The 20,721-nt window shown below is 41.2% G+C and overlaps 1 protein-coding gene across 1 annotated transcript in view; it reads right to left on the bottom strand.

The window, feature by feature from the left end:
* ITGA9 (integrin subunit alpha 9) overlaps positions 1 to 20,721 on the bottom strand; it is a 227,671-nt gene that overhangs the window by 172,044 nt on the left and 34,906 nt on the right. Inside the window, exons 9-15 of the mRNA XM_065052058.1 lie at positions 19,816 to 19,953; positions 17,543 to 17,648; positions 16,056 to 16,150; positions 13,029 to 13,119; positions 12,417 to 12,462; positions 9,705 to 9,859; positions 2,777 to 2,937 (exon numbers count right to left, since the gene is read on the bottom strand). Coding sequence (XP_064908130.1) covers positions 2,777 to 2,937; positions 9,705 to 9,859; positions 12,417 to 12,462; positions 13,029 to 13,119; positions 16,056 to 16,150; positions 17,543 to 17,648; positions 19,816 to 19,953 — 792 coding nt within the window. The remainder of the gene's footprint in view (positions 1 to 2,776; positions 2,938 to 9,704; positions 9,860 to 12,416; positions 12,463 to 13,028; positions 13,120 to 16,055; positions 16,151 to 17,542; positions 17,649 to 19,815; positions 19,954 to 20,721) is intronic.

Here is a 20,721-nt window from a genome sequence, read left to right as displayed (position 1 = left end):
AACCTTGTCTAAACGCCTTTTAAACACCTCCAGGGATGGTGACTCCACCACTTCCCTGGGCAGCCTGTTCCAATACCTGACAACCCCTTCCGTGAAGAATTTTTTCCTAATATCCAATCCAATATCCAATCTAAACCTCCCTTCATGCAACTTGAGGCCATCTCAGCCACACAGTTGTGAGGAAAGACAGACTTCAGTATTCAAATTCATTAGCAGCAATAAGAACAGTAGTTCCTGTCCTGAGAAGGGAGCACAAATAGCAAAAGGGTCAAGCTCAAAAAATTGAGACTTATCAATTACAAAACAATTTAATTATTATCCCTGTCAGTTCATTTGCAGCCAGCAGCTCTTTCAGTTCTCAGTTTCATTGGGTTTCCTGAAAGCAATCCTGTCACAAGAAATTGCAGCAAGCTTATGTAGGTCTAAATTTTCCACAACTTTTCTCAGTCGCTCTGTTTCATGCCTCCAACATGCTACAAGTACACATTGGTAAGACAATGTCATCCAGAAAGGCCTGGCACAGGCTTTTATTTAACTAACAACCTATAGAGCTCTGTTGTATGCCCTTTGGACTTTATTCAGTACGGTTTGTGAACCTAGCAGGTCACACACAAGTCCAAACAGCTTCTCTATCCTTGATCACAGATAGTCCAGAACTGACATCCTCATGTGACCATGTAAAACTATATGTCACCAAGGATTCAAATGAATAATAATAAAACAGATGAACAAAAATAAAGCAGATTAAGGATGCGACTGCGAACAACCCAAATAGCCATGGAGGTGAATTCATCAGGCATAAAGTAAAATAAAAAGGAAGGAGGAAAGCCTATGTGAAATACTTCATGTATTTTAAGCCCACATCTTTTGTCACCCGTTCTGTCACAAAACTATGCAATCAAGGAGATTTCCGGTTGGAGTTTTGGGAGGATTTTTTTTTTGTTTTTCAGGGGTTTTATTTTACTAGCTGTTACTTCAGGATAGCAGCGAAAGATCATGACCCCATTTCCACTCTTCCAGAGTCTGCAGGGCTCTCTTTGATGTTTCTAATGTCATGTAGCCTTGTGGATCATATCACCTTTCCCATGAAAGCAAAGGGATTATCTTTCTCCACTGCTTCACATTCTCCCTTACATGAACAAACAACACTTCCTGCTATTCTTCCAACTGTGAAAAATAGTTGCTTATATCATATAGAAAGCCAGTAGCCTTATTTGTTAACCAGCTGTTTTGCGTTAAGTTGTTGGTATTTTTAAACATGTTTAAATGTTCCTCTTGCCTATAAAAGTCAAATTTCCCAGGAATTTACCAGAAAAATAGTGGTTACCTTCACATTCCCAACATCAGTTAGAAATGCTACAATAAATAGCTTCCTGGGTATATGTTGCCCTTTCCACAAATTCTGTACAGTACCCAAAACCTACAACAGGACTAATGTGAAAGAAATCATTATTGGGTTAAGATAGAAAGGGACATGCTCCTTTTCATCTGAACTCAATACATTAAAGCCTAACCAGATGTGCTTATTTGAGAAAGACCAGAATTCGTAAACTCACTGCCACATTTTCTAAGTAATGGCAATCTCATACATCTACATTTTATTTTACGAGCTTATTCCAGAAACAAAAAAACATGGGAGATATCTAGTCTCTTCCCAGAGATCCACACAAATTAACAGGACATCACTTCCTCCTTCGTGGCCCTTTGTTTATGTTATTTTCTCTCAACAGCCATGCACAAAATGTTGATAAAGTCAAAGGATTAATTTTATCTCCAGTTCTCACAGTTTTTTAGGTACAAAGAAGCTTCCTGGAAAAGTTTACGCATTTAGGGATGTCTGAACCTGCTGGATTCTCAAAACAAGACAGTTCCAAGTGATATCCACCGAACTTAGGTCATACTACGGGAATACGTCCTTCAGTAAGGAGGATATGCAACTCACACAACTATATTGCCTCATACTGCGCTCCAGACTGGCGATACAGATTAGTGCTTGTAATACATACACAGTTTAAAAAAATAAATCTCCTTCATATATAATTTTCAAAGCCATTCTATACATTTCTCAGTGGAAAAGAAAACTATTACACTTACTTTGCAAACAGAATGGCACCTGGGTGACATTTCTTCAACAACAGCTGCCAAGCAAAGGTAATTACAGCCCTAGTAGAGCCTGGACAGATTGTTTCTCACAGAAAGAAGAGACCCTCTCTATGACCCAGTATGTGTGGAAAGCACTTTCTGTATCCCTAGAACCATGACACAAGTGAAATTAAGTTATCCCACTGCTGTTTTCAAGCCCAGAGGAAACCCAGGGTGCTCTTCAAACCCAGGATCCTTCAGGATGGACCCCACATTATCCTGACATTCCCACAGACTGCATCACCAGCCCTTTGTGCAGACAGTACACAAAACCAAACACTAAACCTGGTGCTCCTGCCAAAACAAAACTTTGGCTCTTTATTTTGAGTATAACAAGTGTATCAACAAACCAAGCCAAAAGAAGAAAGAAATCCCTCACAAGTGCACCTGATCAGACATAAACACATATTCCAGGCACCAAGTCGTAAAGGCTTGATGGTGCTCAGACTGACAAATCCTGACAAGCAAGAAATTCAGAGCTTCCAACCAAAAAACTCTGTTCACCTGTCAGGAAAACAACATCTGAAACCAAGCAGCATCCTTTAATTGGTTGAATATATACTTTAAAAAAAAAAAAAAAAAAAAAGTAGAATTGCAGTGAGGCCAATGTAAGCAGGGACAGGAATGAACTGACCTTGACATATGCCAGGTAATGCTCACACTTTTCCTGCATGTATGACAGTTGTAACTTCTCTGTGATCTGCCCCAGTGTCTCTCCAGAAGTCACAAAGTAAACTCTGGGTTGCTGGCTCTTTTCCTTCTTTGCCACATCAGCAGTCAAGTTATAATTCAAACCTGTTTTAAAAAGGAAGAAGAAGAAAACAAAGGATGTCAGTGAACAATAGTTATTTTCTAGCCACCTATCAATAAATCCTGTTGCCCCCGGGGCATGTGTGCTTGAAGAAAGGTCAACCCTTGTGGGCCCTCAATCAATCACTAAGTTTCCTGTGGCTGCACAAAACTAAATTCAATTACTGACGTACTCCCAGGTTTCACATCCCTATGCTCCCCAGCCCATCCTTTCCCATAGGAAATGATGTGTAAGAATACATCTTGACATGCACAATTAATTAAAAAAAAAAAAAAAAAGGAAAAAAGAGATGCTTAAACTGTTTCTAACAGAAAAGTCAAAAACACAAACAACAACAGCAGCAGCCTCAAGCTTTGTTTTCCTTCTAGAACAGCACAAACCATGCAAATGTCAAGCAGGACGAGGCATTTCCTGACGATTTGCAGTCATCTTAGCGTTTAGACCTTAACTAGAGGTCTATGCCTTGCACTCAGTATTACCCTCTTAGATGTTACGCATCCCTGGCAGTTTATAGAATGCATACCCAGAGACCAGTGAACTGTATCTCCATTTCCTGCTGTTCTACAGGACAGGTAGCTTAACACAATCAGCTGGTTTGTGACTGGATGTATCTGTGTCCAAAAGAAAACTTATTTGTTACTTGAAGTAGTTGTACAGTGTCTGAATAATCCAAGCTGCATATACCTTTCCTATTGGTAAGTGCAACAACGCAACGACACTGCAACAGAGGCATGAATGCTTATTCTGCTGCTCTCTACAGACAAGGGAAACACTGGCTGTGAGGTCCTTTCACTCATCACAGACCGCAGCCTGGACTTATTTCAGCTGCTCTCAAGGCAATAATGGGAATACCATGAGATTGGCTCACTATAACTGGCTTAATTAGTTGATAATCTTCATAAATAACAGCCAGCACCAGCTCCTGTGCTGATTTGTTTACATATGTAGGGTGCTTGCCAAATTATTGCTTTGGCTTTTATGTATGTTTTAAGTCCTAAATGACTTATGCCAGATAATATACTCCTCATAAATGTAAACTTTTTTAAAGCCAGAATTTTACAAACAATCAATGTAAATGTAACACATTCCTGGACTGAGGTCTTCTGTACCAAATTTCAGCATGCAGGCTTTGCTGGGTTTTGTTGTGGTTTTATTTGGTTTCATGGTGGCTTTTTTTTTTTAATCAATGAAAATCTTAATCTCTCTAAATTAGCACAGCTGCCAATTCTATCACCTCCAATAATTTCTCCATCAAAATTTCACTACTTTGAAGAATTTATTTAAAGATGTTATAAAACTTGGCAGAAAAGTCTCTGTGAACATTCATAATTTGCATAATTCAAACTGACCTCACTTCTATTTGCAGCATTTGCATTCTGATGGAAAGCTCATTCACAAGTTCACAGAAAGTAACCAGAGACATACTCTAGGTGGTAAGAAAAGCCACAGCTGAGGAATCAGTATAAGTACCATCACAGGGCTCCACTTGAATATTTTTTGCTTGCTTTTGGTAGAAAAACTTGCTTAGAAGGATAATGCCCTGAGAGGGTTTCAAACTGTAACAAGGTCAGCACTAAAAACTCTCACTGAAGTTGTGTTTGCTCAGTTCCACTAAAGAGCACCACCTAAACAGAAACACAGGGGTTAGCCTGTTTAAAATCCCAGCAGTCTCTTTATTTTTTTTCTTTTCTTTTTTTTTTTTTTCTTTTTTTTTTCTTTTTTCTTAAAGTGTGCACACACCACACTAATTCCTGGTTGTCTCCCTTCTGTTTTAAAGACCTCGAGTGCATGCTGAGATGTGCACCCGCATCACAAGAATAAAAGCAAGAAAACCTGCTAGCAAACCCAGGCCTCTTGGACAAAGAGGCAAAAAGCTCTTTGAGGAGGTGCAGCCCTGTTCAGAGGAGGAGCACCAAAGGGAACCAGGGCTGAAGAGCTTGCAGGGGTGCCTGGGGAGGATCAGAGGCTCTCCAAAGAAAGCACAATGTATCACTGACACAGAACAACTCCTTCCTGCAGGCACAGAGATGCATCCCAACACAAGCCCCATACCAGGCCCCCAAGCAAAGCAAACCCAGCTACTGTCTCTCCGAAACAGCAGTGGATGTTTTCAATCAAGCAGCACAGTTCCCATCCTCCCCACCACCTCCCCTTTATTTTGACAACTTGTTTCTATGTTATATTCAATGATGTCACATCAGTGGAAAAACTGAAATGTAATGACTAAGGATTTGGATTTCCCCACCCCCCCAGCTTCATTGCTTCCAAAAAGCAACCAGGGTGGGGAGATAACTGGCCAAACTTAACACTGCTAGTGGTGTAAGTTCCTCCTGCTCACTCCAGTAGGAGATCAGGAGGCAAGTTTTCGCAAGTTAACTCTTGCAGATAATGTCTTCAAATATTTGTCCAGCAGCTCTAAGCAAGTCTGGTTAGAAATGTTCCTGGGGATCTGCCCACCCAACTTCACACACTCACGATAAAACTCCAGCATGGATTTGATGAACTCAGATGAAGAGCTTGATTTTTCTAATGAGTCTTCCTTTTCCACAACTAAAGTTAAATGCCTAAAAGCTTTGATAACAGCTCCCTCTCAGAAATTTTTGCTTATACCTGCAAGAGAACTCCCAGCCAGCAGACCAGGTGAGTTACTCATCCAGCCAGTAACAGACAAACCAAGTAAATGGCAGAAGACACTTTACAATGGATTCTCATCCTAAGTGGCACGTACATACTCGTGATGCAAGAGTTATCCCCTCACAGGGCTGAAGGATGAAGCAGAGAGGAGTGAGGAAGGATTGAAATTGGACAGCGCTATTCCGTGAGTTAAAACAGGAATAGCACAGCTGTCTGTGCTAATGGAGGGGATACACACCTAGAGACACCCCGCACAGCACTTCATCACCTGCTCGGATAGAGCTACAACATACAAAAAGCAGGCGGCAAAATGCTCAGCAGGAATAAGCCCATCCATAAGTGCTGGTAAACTACTAGCTATAATACTGATGCAAGGGGAAGGGGAAGAAGGGAGGGGCAGGGAAGAGGAGACACCACATGGAAGAAACTAAGAACTTGCTAAAAAATAACAAAAAGCCATTGGAAAAGGAATATGTTTCTTTGCTTTCTCTACCAGTACTTACAAGGAGAAAATGATTTATGAACTTTGCTTACAGAGAAAATTCTTGAGTAACAAAAGCATTATAAAAAATTGCTCTAGGAAATGACAACATACATATGTCACTCTCCCCATCCTCTTCCAAAAGCTTTCCTTTCCCCCTTACTTCAAATCTTGTTTCAAATCCTCTCTCACAGTAATGTCCCTAGCTTCTAAGTAGGGATCCATCCTCACTGCTCCAGGCAGACACTTAACGACCCATTCCTCCCTACAGCACCCCTGCTTCTGAGGTATTCAGAGGGTACCACTGACTCAGGTTCGCATCCCAGCAGACTGGAAAAGTGAGAGACAAGCAGAAACAATGCTCTGGCACCAAACTACAGCACAATATAGACAGTAGAGTTCACTTTTCTCAGGCTTTGGATCAGGCATGTTTCTTCAGACCTAGAAACGTATCAAAATAGAGTGAAAATGTAAAGCAACCCATTATCCCACACTAAATCTCATGCTAGTCTTTCAGGCAACAGTATTTGGGACATGAGGGCTACCCTAAGAAATGGAAAAACACACAAGGGATCTGAAGAGTACAGGAGAAACTTTGAAGAAGTTTCTAATGCAACTGCCTAATTCCAGCCAAATGGCCCAAACCCTTCATTTCACAGACACTTAAAATTCACCTAATTCTTGCACTCACACTATTATTATTATTGTTGTTGAGGAAATTATCCAGACTGTGGGCACAAGTTTATTTCCATCCTCCTGTGGAAATGAATGCAGTCACAGCACTTGATACACAGAGATGCCAGCAGCCTCTGTTTTCCTGTCCTGATCACCCAGAAGCACATGGTCCGAACAGGCTGAAGCCTGCTCATCCAGGCTAGAAAAGGCCTTTCTCTCATCCTTGTCTTTCCTGCAGATACAGGGAGACAAAGCAATGGCCCCTCAAGTGAGAGAGGAACAGCCTGAATGGGATACCAAGGTGAAGGAGCGAAAACTTAAAATGCCATATTTCTTACACATCCAAGATGTACCAGAGACTGTCTCTGTCAGCGGGCATACAACTAGACGCTCAGCTCTCCAGCAAGCGCGGAGGCAGAGCGAACGGTCAGACAATGCCTGGCACACAGTGCGAAGCACATGCTACACTTGGGCATGGCTCTTTGTCCTGATGAAACCATTTCAGCAATAAATTCATACTTCTGAAGGCTGCAGTCTGCAAACAGTACCCACAAAATGGACGGGAATTATACTGTCACTGGCAGTACCAAGCAGTAGCAATGAACACAGATCCTCAGATAGCTGTTAAATGACCAGTAGTATTGCAACTATCACTAGAATAAAAAAATAAAAATTAAATAAAAGAGAGGGTGGGGAGGTTTATATACCAGTGTGAGACAGTGCTAGATGAAGACAGCTTTTCTTCAGTTTCCAGTTAATGAAACAGCCACACATTCAAATAAGCACTGAAGATACACATTCACCACAGAAGAATGCTGACTGCATGTTCAGCTTGACTTTCTAAACATTTTGTATTAGCTGGCCAACTTCAGCTACCCAAAAGCAAGAGCAAGACCCAGCTTTTCCTCAGCAAGCAGCAGTCCTGAGTCTCCACACTGACAAGCCTTAGGGGACCAGTGTTCCTGGTGAGCACTGTGTTCTCAACTTCTGATTTATCAGATCACCCCCAGACATCTGAAGCTGAGACAATCCCAAAACATTTAGCCACAAAATGTGACATAGCATTTTAACACCTCCATACGCCTTTCAGAGTCTAAACTGGACAATGATGTACTTACAGGGATATTCTATTTTTTTCCCCCACATTTTACTATGCAGGAGAGGAACTGTGGCAATATTTCCATGAATTGTTCCACCCTTTGTTAACTGATACTCTTCAACTGCTACATAATTAAAATGGCCTGACTCCTAGACTGCAAACTGAAAGCTTATTTGAGATACTTTATCCAAATCATATCCCGAAGGGCTTTTATACAGTCAGATAGTTCTGGCTGCAATCTTTTCAAGACAAATCCCTTTGCTAAAAGCATTGTACAAAAAGACAATGGTTGGAAGTTTTATAATCATCTACTTAATAGTAAAAAAATTCCTTGTAATGAGATGGCTGTAACTCGCCAAAGAAGATGCACATGTGCTGTCACCACAATAAATCATCACAAGTACAGTTTGTATGACAATGCAGAGGAATTCAGCTGTCTCTTACAAGACATGATGAAGCAGAAAGACTGGTCTTTTGCAAACAAGGGGAACAGATATTTAGAATGAAAAAAAAGGCATCTCATTTCTTAGCCACAGGTCCAGAAAAATGAAATTAAAGGACACATGTTAAACAGTACTCCCAGGAACATAAGAAAACCTAGACATTCAGAAAAACTATTTAGTGATTTTCAGAAAGATATTAACACCTGGAGCACCTGGGGATAAGTGTTTTCTTAACTGACAGAGCAGTAGGCAATGCAAAATATACTTTACCAAAATATGTTTTTCTCTGCTGAAAGTCTTATATCTTAAATTTAGTAACTCCACTTTTTTGAGCTGTTCAGGTGACAAAGTGAAAAGCTACAGAGAACAATTTCAACAAGCAGCTTGTAGTTCTCACTCCACATGAATGGCAGGAGAAGCAGCAAGTAGCGTTTTTCTTCTCCATCTCATTTAAAATCCAAATACTGTAGCAGGCCCTGCTTACTGAGATGCACAGACCCAACTCTCATCCTTCTTGATGAGCAGCTCAGAAAGGCTGGGGCACAGAGCATGAGGAGGTACTGCTTCCCCTAGATCCTTACCAGACCCACTGCAGAGATGCAGCATTCTGTGAGGCTGAGGTATCTTCCCTGAGCAGCACGCTGCAAGTCATCTGCCATTCCAAAAATATGGCAAGGGTAAAACATCAGGGCTGAACTAAATAAATCCAGACCTTATAGCATTTAGAAACACAGTCTCTATCCTACACCACTTCACATAATGTCTAAGACAAAAACACTGGGATGTAGAAGACATGAGTAGTATTTTAATGCAACCAAGATGTAAAGGCTTGCACGATTATACACCTTACACAATTCCATTAATCTGAGAAACAACATGTGTTTTACAGAGACTAATGTGGAAGATATTCTTGCTATCAGTAAAATACTGGGCTATTTATACTAATTTTACAAACTGATGCACAGAAAAGGATTTGCTCATGTCTGGTAGGAATTCAGATTAATAGTTTCAAGAGGTCTTCGTAGACTTTCAAAAATTATTAATCTGGAGCAGATCACACCTACTTTCTGATAACATTGATAGAGGATATGGACACAGAAATGTGCTATCAGGAGGTAAACAGAGAATATAAAGTTACAAATCATCAATGCCTTCTGTGTTCTCTGTCCTTGCCTTAAGCCCAAAACTCTTCTTTCATTGAGGAAAAAATTTCCCTGCATTATGTCAGCCTTTAAAGAAGGTAAAAACATGCCTAAGAAAGACCCCAGGGAGCCTCCAACTTTCAGGAATTATATAAGCCAGCTCCCCTCAAAACAAATTATTTCACATAAAAGCTCTGTTACTGACTGCAAAGGGAGCCCTCGACTCCAGGTCAGCCTGCTAGTGTGCGCCTGCCCAGGGCTGGCACAGGTACCTTACCTATTTCTCCAGGAACACGCTTGCCACTGAAGCGAAAGCATGCTGTGACATTGAGGCAGTTCACTGGCTGCAAGCCATCATGGCATTGAGGAGCTGTGATATTGATGGACGCAGGCAGGAAAATGGAGATGTCCACAGTAATGACAGGCCTGGATCTGGAGATCAACAGAAAAGTGGAGTTAAGTGATCATTCAGAGGGAAGTTTCTCAGCCAAAGGAAATTTGGCAAACTGCAAAATTTAAAGCAGACATGAAAAATAAGAGAGTGCATTTGAACTCTAAGATAAATGTGTACTTGACCTAGATGGCAAGGACTACTAGTGCCTGAATGAAAACCATAGCATTAGCTTGAAGTTCAGTGCTCAGCCACAGACCCTAGGCAGGTAGCTGAGGAAACTGATAACATATAGTAATAATATTACAATGACTGTTCCTGGCTGAAGAAGACCTTGGCTACAATCGCAGAGCAAGCTGAGTGCCATCAGGGCCCAGGTGAGTCTCCTCTCTCACACAACACATAAGCTTGGTTGAGAAAGGCAGCCCAGAAAGCCAGGGCCTCCTGAACCATTCCCAGCACAGGACTTCAGTCCAAAAACTCACTGAGCGTTATTCTTTGTGGTTTCAATTCTGTCCATATTCAATGTGAACATGTTCTTCCAAAAGCAACTCTAGTAGAAAAGAAATGTGCAGAAAACAGGAGATTCACTTCTGAGGTAGTCCCAGCAGCCATGCAAGGCCATACCATGTGAGTAAACTTCAGGACTCTCACTCCACAAGCCACTTAATTTAGAGGTGAGGGAGAAGGGAGGAAAAGAGCATGGGTTGTGGTTACACCTAATTCATATCGGCTGGAACAAGCTTCACATCAATCTCTGAGACAGCTGCTCAGACTTTTTCACCACAGCCTGAAATAACAGTGCAAGTTTGCCTTTTGAGACGGAGCATGAAGATAAATGCTAACCCTAGAAACATATACAGTAATAGAGGGAAAAAGAAGGAAAAAGAGTGAGCTTCCTAGGATCATTTCACACCTTGGAAAAACACTCACTCCAAATGCTTGAGGAAACATAAAAGAGTAAATGTTTTAATTGATCTAGAAAATATTTCTCCTCAAAAAAGAAAAAGCATCCAGCTTTTTCTGTGTGACTTTTGTGTGACTGTGTGACTTTTCCTTCACGTTAGCTCACTTGGTTATTCACTGGAAGAAAAAAAATGCATCTGTCAATCGGCCATACACACACACGAGCAATATAATGACAACGATCTGCCCCAAGTCACCGCAGCTTCCACCAAAGCCTTTTAATATCACTTGGCAAAACATTTGTTGTTTTTGGCCAAAGGACTTCACAAAGGCTTCTGGAGGAGTGAGAGAAAAAAAGAAACACCGATTTCTTTATCCTAATCTAAATCTAAACAGCAAGAGTGACATGCTCCAAATTGGCAGTAGCACCAATTAATCAGGCTGCCCACAAAGTCCGTCAGTAACGCACTAAACTCCTCTGAAACGCACAGACAGCGACTGAACGTGTGGACAGAGGTCACCAGGCTATTGCGATGTATGTTGTTTTAAACATCACAGCAAGACTTTCAGATTGCCTCTTCCCCTGCAAAAATAATGACAAAGCAGGAGAAAAATGCACAGTTTTTAAACTAGTGTTTTCAGAGATGTGGGACTGCAAGATCCTGGCTGGGCCATGACATGCCTTTCCACAGAAGCAGCAACTGGCTTACTCTGCATGCACGACAAAGGCGCGGAAAACTCTTTACAAGACGTGACCACCTGCCACACTGATCATTAAGAGAATTTCTTGCCCCCTTTCCTTTTCCTTTTTGTTTTGTTTAATTGATTCAAATGGAAATGGAGCTAAGTTCTTCCTGCCTTGAACAGGAAGCAGGCTGGGCTGGCCGTTCTGCAGCTCCAGCATTTGTCTCGCCAGTCTCACCACATCCCTGTAACTTCCATTAAGATGCAGAAGCCCCCAATGACTTCTAATGGCACCTAGGTATTGACAGGATTTTTCTATTAAATATTAAAAAGTGTAACAATAGAGCTACTGGCATAATTCAGACTTCCCATCCTCTTCCTCAGGTCTTTGCATCTCAAGCTTGCTCCTACCTACATAATTTGGTGAACCAAACTGTCACATCTCTCTCCATCAGATGAAACAAGCAATTGCATTTAACTCATAACACTCAAAGCAGCAGCCCAAATCCCGTGGGCATTGAAAACATCTCTGTATTTTATCTCCCTGAAGACTCCTATTTCATTCTGTGTCCCATTATAAGTTGCAAAATTACGTCCTGGCATCATATGCAGCTGGCTTTTTGCTTAACTGCGTTCCCTTAAATCATAATTTATTTACTTTATGCAAATGTCAAGAACAATAAAAAAGCCTTCTCACTAATTCAGAGCTACCCTTCTAAAAGGGCATTGAGATGCAACATATTTCCTTCCAGCTATAACCCTGTTTTCTTCACAGCCCTGGGAGTCCAATGTATTGTCATCCCTCACTACACTGTTTGAATTAGACTGTGCAGTCTTTGACACCATCCATATCTAAGGTTCTGCTTAAAAAGTAATGCAGTTTGCTGCTTCTAACAGCAATAAACTAAAGAGACAATTGGAGTGGTGGAGGACTTAGACCATGTAATACATAAACAGGAAACAGACACCAAAAGAAGACAACAGAGGATGAAAAAACATTGATCTCACCTCAGAAGTACCACATGGTCTGACAAAAAGGCTCCAACGGTCATATCTGAAATTTTTGTAACATTGAGACAGTTACAAAGGAGGCACAGAATTCAGTTCTCTCAAATCAGTTGGTAAATTACAGAGTACATATCTAAAATAAAGGCATTTTTTGGACTCAAATCAGCCAGATGGTCCCTTCAAATATCATTATGTCATAAGTATTATAACTGGAGGATTAGGTCTGTAATGTTACTTCACTGCTTTATTTTTATTACTATTATTATTATTATTATTATTATTATTATTATATTGTCTACTTTTTCATTGTTTTTTAAAGCTGTCATCATGACTGAGCAGCTTCCAGGAAACTTACAACCTCGGTGGGATACTGAAATCCTCTGCTTTATATCTCAATACTTCGTCATGACTGCCCAAACACCTAAATCAAGCAATTGGCTCAAATTCTTATCAGGAGCTTCAAATAACCAAGGGAAAGGGGAAGAAGATGCTCAGCTTCATCAGCCTCCTGCAAATGCAGGAACCAGAAACCTGGTAACAACCAGCTCCACTGTTTTCTCAGCCTGCTGTTGCATTTCCCCAGTGCTCTCACTGCCAGAGTAGCGGACGTACCTGGATAACCATTGCCATCCATATCAACTCCCCCTGATATGGACTGGCCGAACATCCGCAACATAGGGTTTATTGTTTGCCCAGACAGCTTCTGCAGTGGAAAACACACAAGTGAAATCAGTTATGAACACAAAGAAGCCTCTGAAAAAACAAAAAATCACCCAAAAAAACAAAAACAAAACCCAAAAAAACTTCAAGCCTGATTTTCATGGTCACAGGGGCTCTTTTCTGTGGGCTGGGAGTGCCGCACATCTGCAGGCTCATACTTCACCCACGCAGCCCTGAGCAGGAAGGCTGCCGACTGCAGGAAGCCCTTCTGCTCTGGGCTAGGAGGAGGCCAGTGTTGACTTGGATTAAAAAGCACACCTGCATTACAACCCTCATGCAGACCCAAGCAAAATAAAAAACACAAGAACACATCAAACAGATTTCTAGGGGGGACAGATGAAATTTAACTGCACCCTAGAGGTTTTATCATTCTTTTTTTTTTTTTTTTTTTGCAGTACCTTCATATCTGTAAATAAAAGTTTTAAGCAGCATCTTAACGAAGTTAATGATTAATTGAAACAGAAAATCCTCCACAACCATTCCTTTTCACAAAGTTTTCCAGCATACTCAAAGTCAAAATGATTAATTTTCATACCACTTGGAATTTCTGGTTTCCATCAGCTATTATGCAGTATTTTGTGTCAGTTTGGAAGCTGTATCTCATTTTTGCGTCCTCAATGCAAAGATTAATTCATTTCTAACATAGCTTCTTTTTTCTAATTACTAGTATCAAAACTTCCTCTAAACCTTTTGAATCGTAAATACCTTTGTCTGACACAAATTAATATATCAAAATCTCATTTTCTAAGAAGGCAATTAGATGTCTCCCAGCTCCCCTTCACCAATGGAAGACCTCAACTCAAACCAACACAGGACTGCAGATGTTACAGGGGAAACCATGAAGCACTTTTGAGGCTGCTCGTCATGCTTCACAGCTTGTGACATGTGATCAGTTTTCCTGGCCCTCCCATAAAAGGACATAATATTGGACAAAAGGTCAAACAGGAAATTCATGGAAAAAAAAGACAAGTTGAGGGGAAGAAAGATACCCTGCAGTCCTAACAGGCAGTTTAAAGGAAAACCAGCGCTCTGCCGCATACAGATCTCCTTTTCCTACTCACGGGCTGATAAGATTAAGACAACTGGAGGTAGCTTCCTCACTACATTACACTTGCATCACATTTTTGGGGGCCCCCAGTTAGGGTGGTAAATCCCGCCTGCAAACATCCCAGTGGACATCTGCAGGCTGTTACGTCCTAGCAGGCAGAGGTATAATGCTGCTCTGCTTTTAAGTGCCATGAATGAAAACAGCAGGCCACAAAGCCAATTAAGCTGCTTCGGCCCATGGCCACCACTAAAGCTGCTGAAAGGACATGAGGGAACAACACTGATCAGCAATTTAAATGAAGAAAAGGGGGTTAAAAACCTAACAAAATTTAAAGGGTGGAAACATATACCCTGCAGGCCCCCCCCTCCACCTCTCACAGCTTATTTAAAGAAGGAAATTCAGGGCATTAAGATGGCTCAGGGGTATAGTAATAAGATACAAAAAGTCTTTCACCTCTGGGTTCAAATCCAGGGCAAGTAGGTAAAGGGCTGAAGTTGTTACACAGCCTTTTTGGCTGCATGTGGTTGACGAACTGGTGGTGTGTCTAGTGCTCTGCAGCAGATACTGGGAAACAGCACAGGGACACTGCCCGCAAGTGGTGTCCTCTCAGCTGCCTCAGGACACAGGACAGTTATAGGAATGGTACCAAGACCATGGTACCCTGACTCTCTTGAGCTGGGCTTTGTCCCACTGAACAAGTGGAGAGGCATGGGCCATGTCTGCTGGCCTTGCTCAAAGGGGCAGGGAGAGATCACAATCAGGATGTTTCCTTTCCCACCCTGCTGATCTGGCCTCTTTCAAAAATGTAAAATTTTCCCATGAATGATCAAAAGACAAAAAAATAAATCTGATCCTTTTCAGCAAGAGCTGGAAAGCTCCAGGCTTTTCAGCAGCCAGAGAAGAACCTCCCAACAAGTGGCTCTCAGAAAGAAACAGGCAGAATCCTCCCCATGCCACACATTAGTGCATTTTAGAAGTATCCAGAAAGAAACATTTAACCTCCTTTTTTCTAAAAAGCAGCACATGGCACATACATGGTAAAAGGAAGAAAGACTAAACTTCTATGGCCTGTTAGAAGAGTCTCCAATATAACCACTAAACTCTTTAATTCTGCTTAAAGTGATTTACTGTGAAGGATCCCACCCAGCAACAAAACAAAACAACCAGAACTTCAAACACACAGAGGGAGTGAAGATTCAGGCCCTCTGAATAAAAAAATGTGCCAGACAGAGACTAGGGGATACACATTGGGCAGCATAAGCATAAATTTATCTTCTCTACTGCCTGGCTACAGTAGCTCAATTGCACTGTGTCATCTCTACACAAGATGGTACAGCTTATCCCAGATGAGATTTTACTTCATAAGAATGGTCAGGGACATGGCACCCGACAACGACCTTGTTATATATTGTCACATCAGGAGGGCCAAGAAGATGAGTAAAGAGGCTTCTGCGAGGCACAAGAGAAAACTTAGTACCTGCTTCTTCAGGAAGAAAGTGTAACCTCCCAACTCCCCACTGGCATCTCTGTATTTTGTATGCTCAACCTCTCCAGGGTTTTCATTTCTTCTCTGTAGCAGTGCTGTCTCTAAAAACTGACATTCAACCCCCAAGACTTTGTTTGCTTCAAGAAGGAAGATATAGCTCATAACTGTAACAAAATACAGTGAAAAATATCTCCTGAACAACATATTTTACCCTACAGCACAGAGATGGAAAAACCTTGGGAGAAGCCACCTTCAAAGCAGGATTGAGAAAAGGATGTAGAGATATGATGAGGCTACCTATAAAGGGACCCTTAAGTACAGTTTATTTCTGCAGGCCCTGGGAAAGTGACTTCAGATGGGTATTGTAAAAGATAGTGTCACATACCATAGAGTACTGAGGTACAATACCATTGGCATCTCCATGGTAAATGTATACTGCTCCTATGTAGTTGTCCTCCTTAGGTGCTCCAATGGCAACATCTATAAAACAGTACAGATTATAAACATTTCACAATCCATTCCATTAATCCAACTTTTTCCTGTTTTTAGAAGGCAGCTATCCATGGGAAAATAGCTCCCTGTGATGATCAGCAGCTCATGTGAAACTGGCTAGAAGAAATGTCATTGATTTAATGAAGAGCTCAGGTTAAGATAAACCTAAAAAAACACACAAACATATATAAATTTGCACATGCATGTGGCTATGTTGTGCCTAATTAGAAACATGTGCTTGTTATGAAAATGTGTGTTTATTAACCAGCAACTATGCTCAAAAAGTTAATTTAGAATCCTTTCATATCAAAATCTCCAACCATCTGCTGTGTGAACCAAGACAGCGTTGGCAAAACATGTATAGTAGCTCTACATTAAGTTTGCTTTAAAATCCAAAGGTCCAAAATGAGGCTGGATATAGTAAATGGACAGGCAAAAAGAAAAAAGGCTGCTGAGGGTGCACTTCCAAATGACATTTGATCCAATTTAACTGCAAACTCCTGCAGAAGGAGTGGCCCCACCTCCTATTCTCCACTCCTAGCAGGACACAGTGACTACACAGCTGCTAAAACTACACTCTTCCTGATGGTTTCACACCCACAGGCTGATTCAACTCAATGTGAAATCTCTGCATCACCACAACTGACCCACAATCAGCAGCAAGAACACACAAATGCATGTCTAAGTGCAGAAGAAGAGAATGCCCACCATTTGTGAGGCCAATCTGCAACAAGGCTGGGTTAGAATTAATGGGGTACTACGTGGCCTGGAAGAAATAAATCCAGCCATACACTGAGTAAATTGGCCTTTGTTTGGAAGTCCTTAATCTGTGCTGCCACAAATCAGGGCAGAAAACATGCCAGCATCAACCCTTTGCTCTCACCTATCGCTATCACAGCATGAGGCCTCACACTGAGAAGCCTGCGAAAGTGGTAGAATAAAGCAAAGTAGAGAAATTATTAATAGAGTATATGCTATCAGGAGTGAGGACTTACTTCATAATTACACTTCAAGATAAGAAGTGCGATTATGCCAACAAAACTGGAAAGTCTCAAAGACATAAGAAAATGGGAAAGAAAAAAGAAGTCAGACATAGGTTTCTGTTTTGTTTGGGGCATGGGTATCTAAAGCCTTTCATAAACCATACAGGGAAGAAAAAAAATGCAACAGCAAGGAAAGCAAAGCAATGTTAATGAGACTGGGGTGCAAGCTGCATGAACATGGACTAAACCCACATCAAGGACAATCAGCTACAAAAGGCTTTAGCAGACAAATCATATGCAAGCACATTTATCCTTAGCATAAGCCCAGGTGCTGGCTGGGTCCGGAAGGAGCGAAGAAAGCCATGACGGAAATGTCCCAGGAGGAAATTGCACTGACCTGGGAAGCCATCGTCATCGATGTCGCCGAGGGCGGCCATGCTCTCCCCAAAGTGGGCGTTGTAGGCGCTGTCACCGCCCAGGACCACCTGCTCTTCCAGCACTCCCTAGCAAGTAGGAAATAAAACAAGGTCAGTGAAATGGCATGAGTCCTTGGTGAGGTGAGCCCTCCATGCAGGAGCTGCCCATGTACTGCAGGAAGCACCTGGGGCAGGGCTGCTGTCTAACTCTTGCCCCCACTGCACACAGATTGCCTCGGCACCAAGAATCTAATTTATTTGTGTTTTAACCATCTTCTATCTTTTAGTTTTAAGGGGTGGAGGGGAGAGAAGCGCATGAGTGATATAACTAAAATGCTAAATTAACTAAATAGTAACTCAGCGATGTAACTAAACACAGTCAGAGGGCTGGGTGAGCTCATGAAGGTTTTCAGATGCTTAAAATTTAACAGCCTAAAGTTTGCTCTACTGGCAGATTACACCTGAGCAGTGAAATCCGCAGTCCAGGCTTATTCAGCTAAACACCAGCAATTTAAGGAGAATTTTCCCCTAAGCAAAGAACATTTAGGCAACTGGATGTGAAAAACTTTTTAAGTATTGGACAGCAGGATTAAAGCAAAGTCCCCATAAACCCTTCAGAAATGAAGAATAAGGAAAGGGACTTAATGCAATAAAGAGACAGAGGAAAGTTCAGAATAAAGTAACTTTGTACTCCTATGCCATGAAAAGCCTTATATGGATTTGATATTTCTCGCCCACCCACTTTCTGGTCAGATACATAAGCCTTATTTTCTTGCAGACTTTCCTCAAGGGGAAAGGAACATTTCCACAAGAAAACAAAATTTAGTTATGCAATCCAGCTCTATACCCACCTCAAGGGCTACTTTGTTTTGGTTTTGCTTCCTTTGTGAATGAGAGTAAACTGCCCTCTGGAACATGTAATAAAATCTTTTTCTTGGCTGCAGGGAGTTGCTGACTTTAAGAAAATCCCACATAATGAAATTGCAACACAACAGAGAGGAGGCAGGCAGGCCTGTGTGTGCAACTCATTTCTTTGCAGTCCTCACAGGAGTGGGGAAAATATAAGCGTGTTAAATCTAGCATCACTATGCTGCTTGTATTATAATGCAGTTTTCTCTGATCCTCTGCAACGACCTCTTAAGCAATGATGTTTGTAGAATGAAACAGTTTAAAATGTTCAAACCCCAAAATAAAACCCACAATCCTGCAAACCATTGCTCCTGCAAGCAATTCTTGCTGCAGAAGTATAAGAAAACTCCTGCTAGCTCCTTGACTTTTTTATAAAAGATAAAAAAATAACTCATGCACTTTCTCACTGTGAGCTATTAGCCAACTATGTTGGCTATTACCAGCTTGGCGTTCTGGACCCTATCCTGAGGACCCAGCGGCAACACTGCAATACAAGTGGGACAACCTTTGAATCAAACTGAAAAAGTAAAGCCATTTAAGGGAGGAGCAATAACAGAAAATAAAATGACACCAAAAGCATTTCTGAATTGTCCCAAATGCTGCCTATAGTACTTACAGTGAATGTTAAGTCTAACATAAACAAACGCCATATATTAAAGTTCACAAAATACTGATGAAGCAAACCTATTTCATTTTAGTCCATAACAACCCCTCCTTTGAGACAGCAGGTTTGGGGCCTGAACATTAAATCTTTAATAATTTGTAAAAAAAAAAAAATGTTGTCCTATAAATACAACATAAGAATGATCTTGTTTTGCCTGTGCAAGGAAGTTCAGACTTTTCCAAGACGGTTGTTGTGTCATGCAAAATCTGACAGTACAAGCTGATAAGAACTTCCCTTAAGTCTGTATGTGGGGCACAACATAAAAGTAACAAGAATTTAATTTCTGGTTTCTCTTCACAAGGTCTCCTAAATCCCCAGACACTTGTAGGTCCTTGTGACCACCCAAAATACAAAGGAAACTCAGTCAAAGCTGCTGACTCTTACTTGGTTTTGGCATCAAATTGATGTAAAACCACAAATACCACCAAGTTTCAACATAAAACCAGGCACTTTCCCAGACCTCCTCAAAAGATTCATAGCTCTGTGATGAATGTGGGCTGGTGTCTGGGAAACCATGATACCAGATGAGTTTTCCGTGACTTCATGCCCTGCTAGAGACATCTGGAGCCCCACTATTTGAGACATGGGGGTTTCAACATGCAGTGCTGGAAAGACATTAGCGTTACCATGCCCAGACCCACGCCCTCATCCCTTAACAAGTCATCTCCTGTAGATACTCACATTTCCTCTGTTGATATAGACAGTGACTTGACCTTCATCTCTGATCTCAGAAAACATAGGTGCTCCGACCAGCAGGTCTGACAACCCGTCAGAGTTCAGATCAACTGCACATAAGGAGGAGCCAAAGTAAGAGCCCATCTGTAACCAAGCCGAGTCACAACAAAGCATTCAGTATCTGCCCACACACAGGAGGAAGTCATTTAGGTGTTCGGTTTGTTGTTGTGTTTTTTTTTAAAAAATTATTTCAAATGATGACTTGCTGCTTTATCACTCACAAGTACTCCAACAGAGAAAGCTTAGAGGATAATTCTGGCAGGAATTAAACATTTAACTGTAACAGTGCATCAGCTTGGACGTTTTAGTAACAGAATAAAATTTACACTCTGGGACATGCTTAAGTGAGACACTTAAAGAGGTTTCTTAGACAAGCTTTCACTTGTCAAATGCTTAAAACCAGGAAGCAGTGAAATAAGTTTCCAAAACCAAGATCTGGCTACTGACTACTCATGCCCAGTGCCAGAGTTCCTAAAGAGACCTGATGTTGGGTACCACAGATCTTCTGGGGATACCTTAAAGAAATAAAGAAAAGAAAAAAAGAAAAATAGGCAAAGGATAGGGTATCCACAAAAAGAGGCATCTAAAATTATCTTTTGACTGTGAACTACCTTCCCCTGCTCCATTTGTGTCTATTTATATCAGTCACCTTCAAATACCAGTACTAGTTGTGGGTTTTGATCATAGTCTTTCCTCTCAGGTACAGGCTGGTGAGACCTTCAATAAAAGCTTTTCAGTTGCTAAGCAAAAAACCTAAGGCACTTTCAATCTCCAGGTAACATTGCTTGATAAAACTGAATTGCTTAAATTTAATATATTGATTTCTTTACATGATTTTTGATATGGGTTAAC

The sequence above is a fragment of the Columba livia genome, chromosome 2 (assembly GCF_036013475.1).
Source record: "Columba livia isolate bColLiv1 breed racing homer chromosome 2, bColLiv1.pat.W.v2, whole genome shotgun sequence".
NCBI classification, from domain to species: domain Eukaryota; kingdom Metazoa; phylum Chordata; class Aves; order Columbiformes; family Columbidae; genus Columba; species Columba livia.
This window is presented reverse-complemented; position numbering and strand designations above follow the sequence as displayed.